The sequence below is a fragment of the Brachyistius frenatus genome, unplaced genomic scaffold, assembly GCF_029030835.1.
Source record: "Brachyistius frenatus isolate BFR_SWC_R1_liver_20210118 unplaced genomic scaffold, ASM2903083v1 Contig_55, whole genome shotgun sequence".
Lineage (NCBI taxonomy): Eukaryota > Metazoa > Chordata > Actinopteri > Embiotocidae > Brachyistius > Brachyistius frenatus.
In genome coordinates this window covers 683,568-704,778 of record NW_027210654.1, presented here as the reverse complement: position 1 = coordinate 704,778, position 21,211 = coordinate 683,568, and the positions used below count along the sequence as shown (strand labels likewise).

General features: G+C 45.9%; 1 protein-coding gene across 4 annotated transcripts in view; it reads right to left on the bottom strand.

Annotated features, from left to right (window-relative positions):
* The window catches only part of hipk2 (homeodomain interacting protein kinase 2), a 75,185-nt gene that overhangs the window by 40,510 nt on the left and 13,464 nt on the right, over window positions 1–21,211 (bottom strand). For all 4 annotated transcript variants that reach the window (XM_069705249.1, XM_069705250.1, XM_069705251.1 and 1 more), the window contains exon 2: window positions 15,612–16,791. In XM_069705249.1, coding sequence (XP_069561350.1) covers window positions 15,612–16,791 — 1,180 coding nt within the window. The remainder of the gene's footprint in view (window positions 1–15,611; window positions 16,792–21,211) is intronic.

Here is a 21,211-nt window from a genome sequence, read left to right as displayed (position 1 = left end):
TCAGTTCCGTCCCTGTCAATCATTCACAATGCACAAAGGTATCAGACGAGCGGGGTTGAAGTGTCAGTTGCTAAGCCACTGATGGAGATCCCGTGAGGAGAGACAGATGGAGAGGAGGGGAGAACCAGAAAAGGGAGGAGTGGGAGTGGTGGCTGTATGTACGGCAGCGAGAGACTAAGAGGGGTATAGGGCCTGATACTCTCTCTGATTCGCTCTCTATGCAAATCACAACAATCACAGGAAATGCCTGGGCCTTGGCTCTGGCTAATTGCCACAGCAATAACAAAAGGAGGGCTTCCTTTGAGCGGGGAGGCAAATTAAACATTAGTTTAGAGTTTTCTTGGAGACCAGGGATGTTATAATTACCCAGAAACCAACACATCAGCACTTTGCACGCCACGAGTCGCACTCTTGCAGCCCGGCGGAGGAAAACAAATGTATCTCATATTCTGGGAGAGAGGCGTTTGAGGGGGTGTGTGTGTGAGGGGGTTGGGGGGGAGGGGGGAGGGGGTTGGCGGAGAATACTACCAGGAGGGAGATGGAGCAGGGGGAGGAGGGAGGGGTGGGGAGACAGGGGGAAAGATAGTGAAGGGCATGGAGAGGGATGAGAGCAGAAAAGCCGGGGATGGGGGAGGACAGAGATGGAGAGAGACGCAGGGCGATAATAAGGGGGAAAGGAGGTGGAGAATGATAGTCCATATCTCCAAAACCTCTCCATGCTGGTAGTGAGGCATCAAAATGTACACCCACTATTAGCATACTGACCCCACCCCTCTCCTCTGGCCTTTCTCTCCCTCATTATCATCTGGTGTCGGTTGTATGGGACACGGGGAAACACAAACCAAGCTCATTTCCCATCACATGCTTGCTAAAATGTCACACAGCAATGAAATGAGAACACAGAACAAATGGCGTCTGTGCTGTGTAACTGTGCGTGCTGGCTCAGGCCGTCTAGTAGGCCACCTCAGGGTTAAGTCTGCGAGCACTTCATTAATGTGGGTCGGTGCAGCGGAGCATGTTGCAGGCGAAAAAACAAATGAGGCCGGATCTAGCTGAGATATGCAACCATGGAAACTTGGGAAGAAGTCCTTGGATCTCCTCCCCACTAGGGGAGGGAGGCAGACACCCTGCCCCAGTCTGGAGGGCCGGCACTGGGCCTTGAGCGATGTGTGATGTGCCCTGGATGGCTGGTTCCATGTTTGATCTATGTCTGAGGGCACTGGCTGGCGAAGCCTGACACATTCACCAAGCCTGTCTAACCTAAATGTTCATTGAAAAGGCCTGTCTCTCCCTGCAGCCAGACCCTGCCCTCTATCTGTCTGTTCCTTACTAGCCAGCCAGTCAGTCCGTCTGTCCGTCTGTCTTCCGGTTGGTCTGTCTGGTTTCAGCATCTGCCTACATGCCTGTCTGACTGTTTGTAGGTCAGGTGAAAGCGTGCCTTCCCTTCAAACTGTATGGATGCATGAACTCACACGAGCCACTGACCATGGCTAGGAAATGTAATCATCCAGCACAGTTGGATGTTTGTTTGTGCGTGTACACACAGATGTGCATACAGGAGTGCAAACAGCCAGTCATATACACAAACAAAAGGAGTCCCAGCCAGCTATGATAGCAGTATTTTTTTTTTTAGCGACGTAGCCCTGGTTGCTATGTGCTCCTGTTAGTATTTGTGCTCAGAAAGCACAGATTGTATGTTGTTTTTAGTCACACAAGGCTAACCTCTTTCTCACACATATGCACACACACAAATCCCCCCCACGTGAGCATGCCAAACTCATAAAACTCTCTAATTGGCATGTAGTAATGTTTCTAGCTCCTATAATGAAAGACAATTTTTTTTTCTACCCCAATTACTTCTCCATGTTTATGTAATGGGGCTTGTTATTTTCTGACTTTAATATCTCCCCTCATATAACTGTAAGCTATGTGAATAACAGCCTTAATAGACCACAGGTCCTCGAGGATTTGTTTCTTTTGGAAGAAATCAGGGCCGCAGTGATACGGTCTTTGTGAGCAATCCAGAGCAGTGACATCACTTAATTGCGTAAATTGGATCGGGATCGGGCCCGGCAGGAGACAGATTATGACACGAGGGCAGACTGTACTGCTGGAGGGACAAAGGAGTGTTTCTGACACCAGCGTTCAGGGGGAGAAGGAATTACATCACTGTGTCGGGGTTATGTAAAAACACCAGACCTGCTGTAAGACTCAAACTCTCTGAGAAAAACACATAGGAGATAACTCCTTAAAAGAAACAGAGACAGAGAGAGAGAGAGAGAGAGAGAGAGAGAGAGAGAGAGAGAGAGACACATCCTTTTTATCTAAACAAGACTGTTTCTCTTTGTGTTTCAGTTCTGCTCGGGGCATCAAGAAACACAATCAAGTAAAACAGAATGAGACTGAACTTTTGCATCACTTTATATTTCAGCATGTGAATTAAGAAAACAACAAACCAGAACCCAAGAGAACATAACTTACTGATATGCAGGCCAAAGATATGGGACCTGCTAGTGAGCCGGCACTAGAGGGGGTGTAAGATCCCCACCTCCTCATCAGTGGGCCTAAAGACTAACCCGTAGAAGAACAGGACTCCGGGAGGTGGGGGGGAGGTTGATCAAAGCCTGTGTGATCCAGTGGCTGTCATATCACCCCTGGCCTGCTCTCCCACTGCGGGACCTCCTGTTACCACTCAGGCAAACAGGGAAGAGAGGGAATACAAAAACACACTGACCCCGGTTCCATCTTTATACGCACGCGGCCGACCCGGCATCTTCAGCCGGGATCTCATTTCCTCCCCACTGCAACTGCATTTACATTCCACTTTGCATCCCATTAATTTCCATTTGACCACACTTGTGTTTTCGCAAAGGCAACATGAATAGTCATGAGCTGCACATACACTGAAGACAGATGATGCACGGAACACAAAAAACTGTCTGCGTTTCAGCTGCTGCAGCAGAATCAATGTGGTATCAGTAGCTTAATTTAATTGTATATCATCAGGCTTGTCAGGTCAGAAAAATGGCATCCATGTTCTTCCTGATGTCCCCACTTCATTGTTCAACCTTGCTGTAAACTCCGGTTTGAAATCTTCCTCCCTCTCAACCCGCCAAACCCCCCCACCCCCACTCCCGTCTGCTTCGGGGAGATGAGGCGAGGAGACAGTGTTCTCTTCCCTCAGTGGAAAGGCATCTCAACAGGCCTGCTATTGACCACGTCCACCAGGAGAGGGAGCGGGTCAATGTGACAGAAAAGCAGGGGACCATTTTGAACCACTTAACTATAATCAGTAAATGCACCCCGGTTGCAATTAGTGTTCGTTTTGCTCACAGCCCTGTCTGCGTTTTATTCTGCTCCACAGAAACCTTGTAATGCAAAATAGCACTCCTCATATCCAGCTCAACAATGGGAGAGAGGAGGCGGGAGTTGTGCCAGAGCTCACTGTTGTCCTCTTTACTTTGTGGTTGTTGCAGTGAACACAGTTTGGAAATAATCTGTAACTCCTCATTATTTTCTTATACTACACTGTTCTAGTTCAACCAGCTTGCTATAAAATAAATACTGGACTCACATGGTGGGAGCAAACTGTGGCTTATCATCTGCTCAACATTTGTGACCAATAATTTGCCCTGATCCAGGGTCAGTGCTGCTTCAGCTGCCAGTTCTATATCTAAAAGGGCTGTTTCAACTTCCTACAGTACTCAGATGCATGAGCAGCAGACTTTATGCATTTAGCCCCACAAAAAAGGGCTTCTATCCTTAAATTAAGCCTTTGTAAAGATTGTGAAGTAAAGAGAGAAGGGAAGCTTTCTTAGGTTGAAAACAAAGAAGACAGAGCAGAAATGTGACAGGTAGCTGGTGCCACACACTGAGCCTCCTCCTCTCCCATGCACCGATACACTCCTCAAATCATTTATGATTCACTGCACTTAGTCATGCATTCTCCTTCCTTTTCCCCCTGCTCCCGCGAAGAAAAGGCAAACAAAACAGACAGACAGAGGGCCTTTTTCTTTTCTTTTTTTAACTGATGTGGGCATTTCTGCAGAACAGGTGCTGTAGTTATGATTGATATTAGCTGCAGTTTGTGTGCCGACGATTTAAAAAGAAGAGACGAGCGCATACGACGAGCACGAGTCTGTTAAAGTCTCTCCTCCTGCAGTAACACTCACCTTTGACTGATTCAAGAGCAGCGGAGTTAACTCCGTCAGCAGCATTGGCTGCCTGTGATGCTTGTGGGTACAGATATTTCAGTGTAGCGTACACCTGTTATCACACATACACAAAAGGAAAGCACAATAAAGTATCTGACCTCCTTTTCCCCCTAACCACCTGTTTACTGTGCTAAAAAGGAAAGAATAGACCCATATTTACATGTGATCTGCAACTACTCCGTGCAATGTAATAACACACAGCTCTGTACGTAAAGAGATTAAAAGATTTCAATGAGATATTTCTTCTCTAACCTTGAAATTTAATGCATCTCACAGCCCCGGGGTTTGTCGACTGTTCTCAAACATGCTCATGCAAAGCCTCTGCTCAAACATCCAACGACTCCATGCAGAAATGTTGCACCGTCGCGTATTTTGAATCTCTCCACCCCTACGGCCAGCTGCGAGGGATGAGGCTTTGAGATCCTATATGGCTTCTGGGTGCAGTGATTGAAATGCCAGGCAGATCTGCGGGGAGGGCACAAGAGGTCAGGACGGAGGAAATGGAGAGAGGAAGGGAGGGATGGACAGAAGCAGGGAGGGAGGAGCAGGACGGATGGAAAGTTGTAAAGAAGAAGCAAAGAGTGGGGGGGAAAGGGGACATGGGGTAGGGATCACTAATGGAAGTTCCCTGCTGTTTTCTCAGCTGTTCTTCTCTGTGACTTGAGCAGAGCTGTATACAAGGCCGGCGACTCTGGTGAAGCTAAATGAGTCATCTTTTTCTCCCCTTCACACATTTCACTTTGGGAACGAGGCAGGAGGACACCTAAAAAAAAAAAAACAACAACACATCTTTGTTTCTGACTTGAAGCCTCACTGTCACCATGGTGACACTGTGAATAACAGGGCTGGTTTGGGACTTTAGGCCTTTAGGGGGTTTTGTGCTCCTCCAGCACCTACATGTGTTATGTCAAGAGCTTGGCACACAAATTGACGAAGAATGAAGGAAGTATGGGGTTCTGAAGGTTTCTCAGCATCATCGTACTTTTGCTTTTTAAACCTGCTTCCAAAACCAAATAAAAGGGAGCACAAAGACACGCCACAGACATTAATGAGAAATTAAAGAAAGAGTTGCAAGAGAGGAAGCATTTGTGCAGGGAGCACTATGACTCAAAGCCAATAATAACAACACTGTCATGGGTAAAATCTATACTTTCTCTGCACAGACAGGGAGCACAAATGCACAATGTACACAGGTGGTAACAGGCTACAGATGAAAGACAATTTGGGTTTTCTTTGTGTAACCGAGAGCTTCAGTTGGACCACAGGTCCCTGTGGAACAAAGGCGAAGGGAGAAAGAGGAAGAGATCGCGAGTGGGAATGCGATAGAGAAAAGGGAGAAGGAGAGCTGGGCAGAGAGAGTGAGGGAGAGGGTGAGGGTGGGAGGGGAAGACGGGGCGTTCTGGCCCACCTGGGCAAACAATAGCAGCGAGATGAGAGTGTGGCTCAAGGGCCCTCCCTGTCCCTAAAGTACACAGCTGTCAGTTGGGGCAGGCAGGAAGATCAAAACCGCCCCGGTCTAGTTCAGGTGTTGGACCTTCAGAGGCAAACAGACCATTTTTGGAACAAGAGCCTTGGTTGCCATGACGACGGCCGCAACAGAGAGACCCTTTTTTTAGAATTGATGCATGTTAATGTTTTTCATTCACTTCAGCAAAAAAACACAAGACAAAAAAAAAAGAGAGAGAAAAAAAAAAGAGGGGAGGTAGAAACGGTTTGTATACACTTTTAAAGGACGCAAGGACATTTTATTTAAGGCGTTGACGTTCAATACGTTTCTCACTCAGATCAGAGCGTTGTGCTTTAGTTTATTTGTCTGTTGAGAGCAGCTTGTGCCAGATCCAGGCTTCCACTTTTTGGTAATTGACCTGTGAAATCCTACAAACAAGGATGGTGTGTACGTTGATGGCAGATCTACTTGAAGCTAGTATGAATATGGAAATACCAACATAAAATAAACCACAGAGGGAGGGGGATGCATGTAATTCTCTAACGCTGGGTACAAGGACAACTGTCTTTGTTTAAAGAGAAGCCAGCTGTTTGATGATATATAGATTGTGGCTGTAGTGAAAGACTGTGGTGGTGGTGCTGCTGTGTTTAAAGGGGCAATGTGAGTTATGTCCAGTCCACGCTTGATAATACACACTGAGATGTCGTGTCGTCTCAGCTAGGCGACCGGAGGTGGAGCCGCACCTGGTGTCACGTCGCATGTGTTTACTGTACGTGCAAAAACCTTCATAATGTGTTGTGAATCAGTTCGATGATGCAGGACCATTAGGTGGTTCTAGGAACATGGAGGGAGTTCTGCGTAGCAGCGCAGGACATATCCTCTGTTTAATTAGCACACAACACACACGCCAAAATGCCAAGTACGGTTGAGCAGCTCCTGTTCACATTCATACTGATTAATTTGATCTCTTGTTGGTTTTTTTTCTTTTTTTCTCCTCTTTTTTTTCTCCTCTTTTTATTTTTTATTTTTATTTTTTATCTACAATCTCACTGGAACACATTTTTGTTGTTGTCTCCTCCACGGGCTGATATACAGCGCCTTAATGCTCTCTTGGAGCCTCCCAGCTTGTGCACTCAATAACCAGCTGAACTCAACAGACAATCTGACGCTCCTCGCTCATAAAACACAGGGATTAGTCTTCAAAGCTCGGTGGTTAAGCACACAGAGAAAGTTCATTAGTTTGCAGAGCTCTTCCTTATGAAATTTAGCAACGTAGTCGTGTGAATTAAGCAATAAAACACAACACTTCTGTGGCAGCCTGCGTGCAGCGGTGATGTCACAAGTAGACTAAAAACACTCTTGGATGCTGCCCCATTTCTAATGCTAACCCTTTTAATATTTAACCAGGATCCAATACAGGAGTAATTATTTTTCCAAACAAATTACGCCTCGGGCCGAAACCACCGCAATCTGATACACCACAGCGATATATTCTCTGTCACCAGGCGCTATTAGTCATTTTAAATTATTTATCAAGCTTGGGTGAAATAGGATTTGTTTCAGACCCGTTTTATGACGAGCAAAGAGCTTCAAAAGAATCTAAAGTGGCCTTTATATTCCCCAAACAAAAAGACTATTTTGATGAAAAGCTCCTCCGGTTCATCTTCAGAAATCCCTGGAGACGTTCATGTGTGAGGAGACACGAGCTCAATCAAAGAATGGCGATGCTGACGTAAGTTATGTGGAAAGGGTCTCCTTGTGACATCTAAACAAGATCGCCATGTAAGACTTCACATGATGACAACACAACACTAAAAGATGGCTACATCAAATCCTTTGTGTTGATAGATATCTAGTCATGAACTTCCCTTTTGCCTCTTTGTTGACCCATAAATGACTTGAATAATAAAGCAGAAACTTCAGACTTGAGATGCCTCAGACTGTAGTTTCATTGTATACTCCGTTCATTTCCATGTAATCCCCATAAAAAAAAATTCCTGATCTGATCTGAAACTGAGTGCCACAAATGTGAGGAAAGTGTGGCATTAATAATTGGAATCTAAAAGTCACATGGCGACGCTGTTTTTCTGACTTTTTGTGAGTGCTGCTGAAAATAGCCTGTGTGGTAAGAACAGAGCCTCATTTAATTCTGCCATCTGCAATGAAAAACAGCAACATTTTTTATGGAGCAACAACTGTCAGCGTGAATGTGAGCTATGTTTAACTGGGCTGTTGAACATCTTCTATGAAACGCACCGAACGCGCTCACAAAGGGGAGGGAGAGGCGCGACATAAAAGCGAGCGGATAAATTTGTTAAAATGGTAGTTAGAGGAAAATAAAATTATTGTGCCGAGCCGTGGTGCTAAATGCTAAAATGAAGAGAGATGGATATGGGAGTGGGGGGTCATCAAAGCCTCTTTTTTTCCCCTCTATGCAGGGGCCCCAGCTGGCTGGCTGGCTGGCTGGGCGGCGGAGTGCTCTGCCCACTTGCCTGCCTCAAATTAGCCAAACTATTTACCCTCATATATGCACATTAGCAAATTCCTCCAATTGAGAAAACAAATGCATCTGTTTTGTTCTGTGGAAAACTTCATGGGAGCCTGCATGGGCCTCTGCACACCAGGCATTCTCTGTCACAGTGGCAACGAGTCCGGACACGCGCGCACGCACGCGCACACGCACACGCGCATACGCGCACACGCACACGCACACACAGCCAGGACGGAGCCAATTGTAGGTCCCCGCCGGGCCTCTCCGATCCCCCCTGTCTTCTCCCCAGCTGGACAGCTATTGCTTGGATCACTTTCTCTCCCTGTCTCTCCTGCCCTCTGTTTTTCACTGCCTTTCTCTCCCTCTGTAATTAGACCGCTCTGAATTTTATCCCATGACCTGCCTTAAATGAGGGAAACTCAGGGTCCCAAAATGAACATTTCTTCTTTTCCTTTTTTTTCTTTCTTTCTTTTACAAGTCTTCATTGCCCTTGCTGCATATTTTCCATGGTGGTGTTAGCTTTTAAATATTCATGTAAGTGGATGGAAGAGGTGAGGGGGGGGTTAAGGGAAGGTGAGGAGGGGGAGGCGGGGAAAGAAGAGAAAGGGAAGGAGAGTGGGAAGGAGCCGAGGCAGCATGCTGCGGTGGGGGCTACCCCCTTTTCTGGTAGCTCCCTGTGGAGGGATAGCTGGCGTACAGGAATGGTGGAGGGAGGGGGGGAGGTGATCAGCAGGAGGGCCTCATGATTTATTTAGACCCGGGGGCACCTGTGCCAGTCAGACGCTGATGGCAAGCCATCACCCTGCCAGCCCACTGGCGCTTGACTCCAGCTAAAGAAAAAGACAAATTGGAGGCAAACAGAAAAATTAATATACCACTACTACTGTGAGAAATTTCACCTGTACTGTTAATAATTTTCATACTTTCCATTGTTTTGCGGTCCCAAACCTGCCAGCCTGGACACGTTAATGACCCTTCCACTCAAGTGATTCCAGCCTACGCAGCTGTGCAGCAACACTACAAACACGTACTTAACCTAGGTGCTGCCATCATTTGCTAAACACCAACCAAAAAAAAAAAAAAAAAGCTTAGGTGAGGAAAAATCCTGTGTCTCGAATAAGCCAATCAATACAGAGCAGAGAGATTGCTGCCTTGGTGAGCCTGAGTGGGCGACTCGCTGTGTTTTATCAAGGCAGCTTAATTTCCGTCAGCTTAATATCCTGGGAAATGTATGGAAATTGAACTGTGAGGGAGAACAAAGACGAGTAGCCGGGATAAAACGATGTGGGGAAACTCAGTGAAGCTCCGTCTTATCGTAGGTGCACACGGTCCCACGCCAGCAGGGGTGCGCACACGCACGCACGCACACCTGCGCAGCCTGTCAGAGTGTATTGATAGGTGTATCCATCAGCTGGGTGGCAAAGTTCACATTCCTCCCTAAGAGTTAAATAATTCACACTCATTATTCGGCAAAACGACTGTGAGCGGCAGACTGCTGTATATGTCCCGATGCATATGCTCGACTACCGGTAGTTAATTAGCTTAGCTGCAACATGTCTCCTGCTTGCTGACTGCTCAGCAGAGACACATGGAAGAGCTGCCCAGAGGCAAATTATAAATGAGAAGCAGGTTATTAGGATCCTGTCGTGCATACTAAGGTGTTATGACTGTCATAAAAATTTAAAAAAAAAAAGCACAATAGTGAATACACTGTGCAGTGATTAGCATTTTAGGGTTCTTTCTTTTATATATGCCTCATAATAAACAATGACTACATCTACAGTCAACAACAACAACAACAACGGGCACCTGAGTGGCCGCAAGCTGAAAATATATAAAGCTAAATATAAAACGTGTTGAAAGTCAGCCAAAAAAAAAAAAAAAAAAAAAAAAAAAGTACCAACGTTCAACCCGTCAGGCTGAAGCTAATGAAAGCTCATCTGCATTAGTAATAATCTGCCACTGCTTGGGGAAAGAGCGCACTGTTCCAGGTACTGGTGAGGAATGCAAAACAACAACCTTGCGCACACCCCCACCTCCGTCCCCTCTGCCCTCTTCTTCCCTCATTTTTTCTCCCCTCCCATCCATAAACAATGCCTGCAATATTACCGGCGCCGTCGCCACTGAGCGGATCTGTCTTTCCCTTCCTTTTCGAATTCATCTTTTTTTTTTTTTCCTCTGGAGCAACCTGATCCTGCCGTTTGCCAACCCCTCTCTCTCTCTGTCTCTCTGTCTCTGTCTCTCTCTCCCTCTCTCTGGCACATAAGCTTTAACACACGCTTCACAGAACAGTAACTAATAGCAACCTCATTCATTAAAATACCCCTTGAAGTTGCGCACGGAGGCAGGCTAAATGTGCTGGAACGCCTGTCCTGTCTATCTGGCGGCAACAGCAGATAGATAAGATAGATAGACAGACAGACAGGTGGGGCAGAGACTCGTCTTACACTCAGCCACCTCAGCCCGAGCAGAGACTGCGCCCATCTCCTGATGGAGATAGATACATATTTCATCAGTTATTAAGGCCAGGACATAAGCCCGGGGGCGTCGGGGATCCGAGTGTAGCATCAGCTGCACTCGTCTTTACTGCCAACATGAACAAAAAAAAACAAAAAATATGGATTCTAAAAGTAGAAGGAGAAAACGCACAGAGCTCCGTAATAAGGGCTTTTTGTGAAGTTTCCATTTGGATGCATTAAGATCCCTTCCGCTGGAGGCCTTTCGCTTCACAGATAACACTGAGAGTGCAGACTCTGGCCACTTCAGATTACTGGTGACATCAACAAGCCTATTCCTCCCTTTCAGACGCTGTTGACTCATCCTTTCACTCGCAATGTCTAATAGACTAATTCCCCCGGCTGTACCTGCAGTATACCTGCACCTATTAAGTCTCAGCTGTACCATATGTGTTGTTCATTCATGTGTTAATTATGAGATCTGTGATATGTGCATTTTAATAACAGGTACAAGCTGGAAGCTGCTGACACGTATGCAGTGTGTTCAATACAGCTTTGGCGCTGTTAATATTAAGATGTTTAATTACTACAGGAAATGACGGACTGAGCTACCTGCTTGAAAACTGCGTGTGTGTGTGTGTGTGTGTGTGTGTGTGTGTGTGTGTGTGTGCAGGAAAACCTTCTCTTGGAAGGCATTCATAGTGTTGCACTAGCTTGGTTAGGTTTAGGGACAAAACCCACTTGGATAGGGTTAAGGAAAGATAAAGGTTTGGGTTAAAATGATGACTTGATCTTTGTTGCGACTACTTCCTTGAAGCCACGCAGCCTCTATCGTCATGGCAACAGTAAACCGTCCTGCCTCGTGATTGGAAATGGGATGCGAACAGCGGTGTCCTGCCCTCAAGTCTGCTGTTATATCAGACCATCCAGCCCACCTGCTTCCTCCTACCAAAGAAAAACTCACATTACATAGATGTCATCTGGTGTAACTTCTCCTGGACACCAGATTGTCATTATTTATACGAGCGCTGGAGGTCACTTTACTTTAAAATGTAGCCGGGGGAAGGAGTGGGGGTCCTAGTAATGTCTTTCGACAGAAGACTAACAGTATGGCACAGCCTCTTTGGGTTTTACTCGCTGTGGTTTTTAAACATTTGCCTCCGGGATTACAGCCTGCAACCCTGGTACAAAATTCTGTTAGTGGCCCTCAACGTTATTATTCATGGGAAACAATATTCCTGCTACTCCAGATAATCCACATATCTATACTCTGAACGATTTTCTTTGGAGCTACTTTCCACCAAAACAAATGACTGTTGTCGGATTATCCAAAGCAAAAGCGTAGAAAAAGAGTGTCTCCGTGAAAATAAATGACTGTTGTCGGATTATCCAAAGCAACGGCACGGCATTCACCTCTACTGTACCGGGGACAGAAAACTCAAAAACCTGGGAAACAAAACCAACATGGCTGTAGATAGTGTAGATACGCGTTTGTCATTTGTATGAATTGACCCTTTTAAAAACAATATTGGTCTGAGGAAACCTCGTAGTTTTGTCTGAGAGTCCCGTGCAGACCTCTTAATAGACAGACAGTCATGTAGGGTGAGAGCACGTGCCTCCTCCAATCCCTCCCTCCGTTAGCACATTTCACTTCCCTTCCACTACCGGCTGCCGCCGCGAGGCTCGCTCGTAGCAGCTGCACGGCCTCACGAAACTGTACACAAACCTAAACAACGTCCTTTGCACGATGAGATAAATAAGACAAAAATGGTAAACTAGGACAAAATAACAATCCCTATATATGGCATAAGGTAAGCTTGACTAGACAGCTTACCTCTTACATCATTAGCTACGGTGAAATGGGAAGAAGGAAGAGCAGGAAAGGAGGATACAAAAAAAAAATACAAAAAAAAGTAGGACCAGAGTTAGGTCACAAGGTGATGTAATGACGATGTAAACACCGTAGAATCATTAAGAACAGGACAGAGAGATGCTGCAGCAGATTAAACAGTTTAAAGTAATAATACATTTAGACTGTCTGTATTAAAAGCACAGTATCACCAAGTGTAGCGGTCCTACACAGACAGGCCTGTTTGACAAGGATCGATGAGCTCGGCTACATGACCCTGTATTCGCAAAGCAGTGAAGCGAACAAAGTTGAAACTCTAAGCACCCTGGGAGCTGCTGCTCTTGTTTACCTTGAATACGGGTGTTTTATTTGCATGAGTCAACCTTGTGGAAAATCCATGACTCGTTTGCAAAGCCGTTACTGCAAACGCAACGTCAAATGGCAAATAATATCTGTGGCATCCGAAATGCGAACAGCATTGTGTGTGTGTGTGTGTGTGTGTGTGTGTGTGTGTGTGTGTGTGTGTGTGTGTGTGTGTGTGTGTGTGTGTGTGTGTGTGTGTGTGTGTGTGTGTGTGTGGGGGGGGGAATATCAAACTCCCACCAAATGGATGGGTGAAAGTGAGTGATAATGGCTTTTGTAGGTCTATAATGTCTGAAATAGGTTTCAAATTACTTCAGTAGACATAAAAAGATTGAAAAAGAGGTGAAGAAGGAACACAGTGATCTCAGAATCCCTCTTTGCTTTCATTTTCTGAGGTCATATCAGCTCATCAATCAAAAACAGGCTGAGGAAAAACAAATATTTTATTCAACAAGAATCAAAGAATGCAACGCAGGGGTGTGGTTGCTATTGTGGAGGATATAGAGTAACACAGCGTCCGGTAGTTGGAGCCGGGAAAGCACACCTGTACGTAGGCTCCACCCTGTGAAGGTATACAGGCAGACAGAAAGTACCCTGCGACTATGTATCTCCTCATCTGAAATCATCAAAGATGGTTTGATGTTCTCCTCTAAGCTTTTGAACTCCCCGTGAACTCCACCCGCAGCCAAAGTTTGTTTGCTGCCCGAAATGTTAAGACACCCATAGCACTCATCTCCCATGAGCTCATTCTTTGAATCGAATTGTAAGACTTGCCTCATTCCTCACAATGAATGCTGGTAAAGCACACACACACACACACACACACACACACACACACACACACACACACACACACACACACACACACACACACACACACACACACACACACACACACACACACACACACACACACACACACACACACACACACTGTTGACACACAGTTATTATGCAGTACAGAAAGATCCATGACACACAGACACACACACACACACACACACACACACACACACACACACACACACACACACACACACACACACACACACACACACACACACACACACACACACACACACACACACTCACTGCTCCCAGTGCTTCGAACCAGGGTCAACAAGTCCCTGGTGTAGGTTTTAGTGGCTGGTGGTGGATACTTTTCTGGTCAATGTCAGCCTTTATTTTCCCTACTCTGCTCCCCGAGAGGAAATGAAGGGATGATCTCTCCGCTCTCCTCCGCTCGTCACTCCCAGAGAAAACAAACAGGAGCATTTTATAACCTGCTTGTTGACCTACAGCGAGGAGCAACAACAGCTACTGGTGCTGTTTACTTCAGGATGACAGATTTAAACTGATATAACAGCACTGCCCTGTCGGCATGGATACAATCCAGTTCCCATGCACATATCTTAACAGTTTTAAGAGAGGAGGAAGAAGTGTTTGTAAAATTGAGTAGCATAAACACGATAGGAAGGTTAAAATAATACACCTGTCAGGTGTGATAAAATGTTTTAATGTTGTGGATACAGCAGGTCTTCAGTGGAGCACATTTAAAAAGCCAGAGATAAACTGTAAAGATAACACATCTAAACTGCTCCATCAACAGAATCCACTAAACGGAGGCCGCAAACTTCTTTGCACTATGCATAGTTGCAGAGCCAACACCTGGTCTCTGTGTGTGTGTGTGTGTGTGTGTGTGTGTGTGTGTGTGTGTGTGTGTGTGTGTGTGTGTGTGTGTGTGTGTGTGTGTGTGTGTGTGTGTGTGTGTGTGTGTGTGTGTGTGTGTGTGTGTGTGTGTGTGTGTGTGTGTGTTTACGTATGCGGTAGCATGGCTCTCACACACCTGTTCTTCCTTCGACACCAGGCCCGAGCCCCAAACAAAGCTTCTCTGTGTGCAGACACTGTTCGATTCCTCGCACAGTTTCCCCAAACGCTGCCTCTGCTGAAACCTAAACACACTGTTTGCTATGGGTGCAAATTATTTTTTTTATTATTATTATTATTATTATTATTTTTTATTTTTTTTAAAAGCACTGGGAGAAGAAAGAAAGGTCTTCCCAGAGAGTCATCTGGTTCTAATGCAGGGCCCGCTGGTGTGGATTACAAGCACATATTACAGTAGAACTCGGGCTGACCCCTCATCTCTATCCTCAGGGAAATGGGAGCCAGCCACGGTTATGGGGAGCTGAGGGTCTGGGGGCCTGTGGGCAGACTGCCACCCTACATGATTGGCGCCCTTCTTCTTATATGGGAGTTTCTCTGAGAGCTTTTCAAAAACCCTCTTTTGAAAATACACTTTCTTCCCCTGACACTAAAACAAGGTCAGAGCTTCAAAAATTCCCTGTGGTCCATCACACCGTTACCAGAGCTTCAAAAAGTTGCAAAGTAACTAAACAGGTCTGCTGTAATCATCAAAGTGGGACTAAAACATGCATATTTTATCCCATTAACCACAATACGAAGCTGGCTACTCAGCGAGAGTTTTACTGCCCTGTATCACGTTGAAAGAGGGTTAACTAGGGGAGTAAAGACAGAATTGAGACGAAGAGAGCAGCTCATAACATTGGCAACAAATCTGGCTGGATGTTTGGCCAAATAATCAGCTCAACTATGAAAACATTCCTATAAAAGCAGTGATAAATCAAACAAGATGCGGGAAGCACAATGATCATCCAAACAGAGCGAACAGGAACCAACAGATGGACACATTTTTGTGCCTTTTATATAAAAGACCTAATTTAAGTCTTTCGTATCCATTTCATTATCTGGTCAAAGTTGCTGCTCTTACCTGTAGTATCTGGACTGTAGGTAAGTGGAGCAGACTGCTTTGGACACATGGCTGGCTGAGCCAAAGTCAATGACTTTGACCCTGTAGGGCTGTCGAGATGGGTCCACGAGCATGATGTTCTCTGGCTTCAGGTCAGCGTGGATCAGCCCCAGGCTCTTCAGTTTCATGAGCGCCGTGGCCACCTGCTGCAGCACGGGTCTGATGTACTTGAGCGGCAGAGGGCTGAACTTGTTCTGCTTGAGGAAGTCGTACAGGTTCTGCTCCAACATCTCAAATACCAGGCACGTGTGGTTCTTGTGCTGGAAGCACTCGTAGGCCCTCACAAAGTTATAGTCGTCTGCGCTCTCCGTGCTCAGACGTGCCAGGATGCTGACCTCGATCTGGCCCTGCCGTGCATACGACGGGTGGTTCTTCAAGATCTTGATTGCCACGATCTCGTTGGTGCCCCTCTTCCAGCATTTAACCACCTGTCCGAAGGTTCCTCGTCCCAGGAACTCCAAGACTTCGTAGGTGTTGGTCATGGAGCAGAGCACCTCGTGCTGCACCAGCTGGTAGTCCCCCTCATTGTTGGAGCCGCTGTTCTTGGACGTAGCTGTGGAGGTGGCGGTGGCCACCGTGGCCACCGTGGCTCCACTGGCTGCTCCGTTCTGGATCATTGGCGGGCCGTGCTCCTCAATGATCTGCACACTGCTGTTGTTGTCAAGCTCCTCACTCTTGCGTTTAAGCCCGCATCGCTGGTAGGTGTCCAGAAGACTGACCGTGCTGCGGCGCGTCAGGTTGTGGACGCCGACCACGCCACCCACACCACTGCCGCCCCCGCCACCTCCACCACCACTACTGTTGCTGCTGCTGCCTCCACCCCCGCTGACCAGCAGAGACCCCACGGCCCCCGAAGTGCTGCTGGCTGAGGCGACCACGATGTGGCCCGCACTGGCTGGGAAGATGAGAGCCTGCTCGTAGGGCAGGGTGGAGCTGGCGACCTGCAGGGAGCTGTTGATGCCTAGGGGGCCACTGGTGGCCGACACGTTCTTGCTGCTGTTGTGGGTGTAGACTTTGCTGTGTGTGCCGTACCCTGTCATATCCCAGTTGCAACTCTGCTCCACCTTCAGTTTCTTCACGCTAAAGAAGGCACTTGACTGGAGAGTGTGAGGGGAGAACACTTGCACTTGCGAGGCCATACCTGTGACAAGAGGGGAACAGAGGGGAGGAGTGAGGAAGACAGGAAGGGAATGAAAGTGAGAGGTTAGGAATTTGAGAGTGTCTGAAACACGAGTGGCAGCCAGAAGCTTTAAATAAAGACAGCTTGGGTCAGAGTCGGTCATTAAAACATCAAGCATATGCTGTTGCTTCAGTAGTTTGACCCCCTGAACTCTTTAACATCATCGCAGAGATATAAAATAACTTTCTAAATTGTGGCTTTGGTGGTAAATTATTTCTTAGTGCGATAAATAAGTATCTTCCTCGTAAATCATAAATACTATGTCATTAAAACACGAGAAGGGGGTGTTTTTGTTAATATAATATAGGGTAAAGATGCTTTTTATATTTGATATTTTATAGAGATAAATGGTTTTGCTAAAACATCAGTAGATTTAGACTGAGTAGTATTTATGCAAACCACAGGTTCGTGCAAAGGAAATGCCATTTCCCCACTGTTCCCATCTGCGGCAAAGTAAATAGGCTGAGTGAATACTAAAAGAATACCCTTTCAAAGGACACTCCACGGAGACAAAAAAGCAACAGAAAATCGTACACAAAAATAGGCAACCGCAAAAAAAGTCTGAGTGACTGATTGCAATTTCCTTCCCCACTACGCAACCAAGCCTTCGCATTTATTGGTACACAATTATTCACTTTGGGGAAAAATGGTGGAGGAAATTTTGTTCAAGTAACTTATGAAAACAGAAAAGGGGCACTGAACTCCCTCTCAACCATAGATCCTGAAGACAACAAAACAAAAGCAAAACTGCAGCGAGGCTGTGCTCTGAACTCCTGGGAACGAGCTGCCTCAGAATAAGCAAAAGCTTCTCCAAGCAAACAACTGCCCAAAAATAGTCCCTTTCTTTATCTCTCTCTTTTTGTAAACAGGCTTGTTGTTTGTAGCATTGAAATGATTATTACAGCACAAGGAAGGCTTATATGAGACTTATAGTTAATGCTATGTTTCAACAGCTTCCAGTAAAACCCCAAATTAAGTTTACTGCTAACAAACGTAAGAGCTTCCACCTGGCCGCGCCGACGCCCACACACACAATTAGGCCTTAGCTGCTGATCAACTGATGCACAATTCAAAGAATGTTATAATGCGCACACAAACACTAACAACGTTCATGCAAACAGCCCTTAAACTTTGTTTACAGCTGGAAGAAATTGCTGCTTTTGTGTGTTTATTAGACATCTTGAAAGCTGGGAAGTTTTCTTCTGTTCAAAGATAATTAAAGGACCACACTCCCTCCGAGATGGGACCACTTCTGTAATTGTTGAGAGCAGAGAGGAGGGGACATGCCTGGTCACTTTGTCATTATTAGCACTTTCAGTGGTGATGATGATTAATTCAGTCTGAAGCTGGCAGCCCTCCATTACACTTTGCTTCAATTGTGAGTTGTTGGGGTTTTTTTGGGGTTTTTTTTTACATGCTCCCGACCTCTTCCACCTAGTTGTCTGAATTTTGTTGGACTTGCTTAGACTTACTAGTTATCTCTGTGGTCATCTGGTCTTAGCCCTAATGCGGCGGGATTGAAGCTGCGGTGCATATTAGAGGGCTCACTGTAAGCTCGGTGAGTGTTGCACAGTAGCTGATATAGCATAGCACCTCCCTGCTTCCTGTAGCAGTTATTTAAGCCTGCACCATGATATCTGCACACACACACACACAGTGTGTGTGCCTGAACAATCCTTAGGACCTTTTTTTTTCAGGGTGTGCTTTAAGTGCCCACGCCCGGTCACTTCAGTGCCGTAGGTATGGCCGGTCCAGAGAGGTAATGAAGAACGTCCGCTAGGCTATTAGGGGCAAGGCTCTCTGCTAATCACATAAGCCCTGAAGGCCAGATGTCACTCCTTGGATTACCAATTCCTGTGCCTGGATTTTACTCTAAAAATAATTTGAATGATGGGTTGCGTCACAGAGCAGTGTCAACAGTGTGTGACTGAGAGCCCGACAGGATAATCACAAGCACAGACTGATGGACATAAAGATGGATGGACGGACACAGAGCCAGCCTGTTCCTCTTATGGAAAATTCCAGCATTGCTTATCTGCCAGCATGATTATGGATAGCTCGGGGGTTTTACGAGGCCAGATTGAGGCCTCCTGCTCTTTGCATTTGTATCACAGAAATTCAACCCCCTGATCTTAGTCAGTCATTGACTCTCTGTCAGTTTTAGCACTGTGGTCAAAGAGTTCATTTAACATTGCCTACACAGTTCAGTGACCTGAAGGCCACACATGCTCCCCTAACATTGGGGAAGAGCTCTGAATCATAGCTGACAAAAATCTTTAGAAATGCACAGGAAACTCTTGAAATTCTGCTTTTGCTTGTTCAGAAATTCTGCACAGCTGGTCTGGACGCAACACTAAAAGCAGCAGCACGGCTCAGAGCCTTGTGCAGAACACAGATAAGTAATTAAATGAACCAAAAGTAAGAGGTCAAATGGCTGGAATGTTATCTCATGAGAACATACACAGGCAACAATGTGACCAATTATACTACATTGGGAAAGCTCCGCTAGTCCTCATGAATCAGTGTTCACTCAAATTGAAGTTCAAACCTATGTATGATCTAAAATCTAAACAAGCAAACCCTCTGTACTGCTGTCAAAACCAACACAATGCAAAATACCTTCCCTTTAAAATGTCCCCTTGAAGTTTATTTGCATTTCTGAACTCTATGCCAAGCGCAAAACTGTAAAGGTCCATTGTTGTACATTTACAACGTTGGAATGCCTTCAGTAGCCAAGGCTTTCCATTTAGCATACCTAAAGGAACACTGTGTGTCCCAAACACTGCAATTAAGCATACCACAGAGCCATTTTCCACTGTTTAGAGGCAGCATGTTGAAATGGTAATAGTCAATGTTTTTAGAGAGATTACTTCTCTGTCAGGGGTTTGTTAATCTTCTTTTTGGGAGGATCAGGGCAGTTCTGCATGCCATGTGAGGGCGAGAGATGGACTGAAAGGGAGGGAAGAAGAATAGAGCGTGGAGAGCAGGGCTGTGAGTGGCCCTCACATTCTCGCCGTGACCTGCTTCTTATTTGCTGTCTTTTATTAAAACCCCTCATTTATACTCCGCTGACAACATGACAGAGTATTGATGAGGACGCCTTTAGATGCCACCAAAACCTGCCAAGTAGTCCTTTGTAAGTACAAATAGCCTTTTAATATAAAACCTGCTTCTCATTCAACTCACCCAGGCCTGTCCTCAAAGTTATGTTCTTTAGACAAATCCGACTTTAAAACTATTTCAGGTTGAGATATAAATAAATTGATTTAATTTTTTTTGCACTGCATCAAAATCAGGCTAGTAAGTGTGAATATTTATCTATCACTACAGAAACTGTTCAGTGTTCAGTCTGCGCCAAAAGGTCTGAGTGGAAAGACACGATACCGAGAACATAGCACATCATCTACAGGAGACTATCCCGAGACAAATCTGTCTGGTCGATGTCCCCTGACCTGGATTGATCTGGACTACTTCCTGAGGCATAATGGCTACCAACATCAACACAGAGGATCCAGTGACCCTGTCTCTTTACTGGGCATCTCGTGGGGGGGACGACAAATTGCTGGCTAATGAAATGACTTCTGAGCGTCTAGACAAAGCATTATCTCACTCGTCACTGCTGCTTGGTTGGTTGGTTGCCGCACCTCTGTTCTTTTTTTCTCAGCACTGACACATACCAATAAAGGACAGACTTTAAGAGAAGACCAACATTGTACCTTATGTTCAACTCTCCCCCTTCATAGATTCCCCAAATGTCTGGAAACCTATGGAGGAACGAACATCATTCTTCCAAAACACATTCCCTCAATTAGTGTTTTATTGATGGCGGTGCAGAGCGCTGAATCTGACTGACAAACCGCAGCATACTGCCTCTATGTTTGTAGTCATCAAATCATTCAATAAGTCCCTGTACAGCTCATTAAACCAGGTCTACTTCAAATCTGTTCCCCATCTGTACATACATCTTTAATTGAAGTGATGTCACATGTGTAAAGGCATCATGGCCAACAGATCCACTGGTGGGAAACCTGTTGTGGGGAGACTTTGGGGTTAAATGGAAAAGTGCACACACACCAGTGAAGAGGAACATCTTGTCCATACAGAGCAGTTTAGCCTTGTGTTCCTGCCGCCTGCCTGAGCTCTGTCCTCTGTGGGGGAGCTGGAGCTGGACATTGTCCCCCCCCCTCCCTCTTTCTCCCTTTCTCTCCCTCTCAAGGCCACTATTGACCATCCTGTCGGCTTTTTTAGCTCTCTCATCTCTGCTTATTTATAGAATAATGCATCCGACAAGCTAGCGGGGAGATACTGTCATGCTGGTCATCAGACTTTATGCTCTTCCTGACGACAGTATTTCGACTAGTTGGAATCGCCTCATGATTTC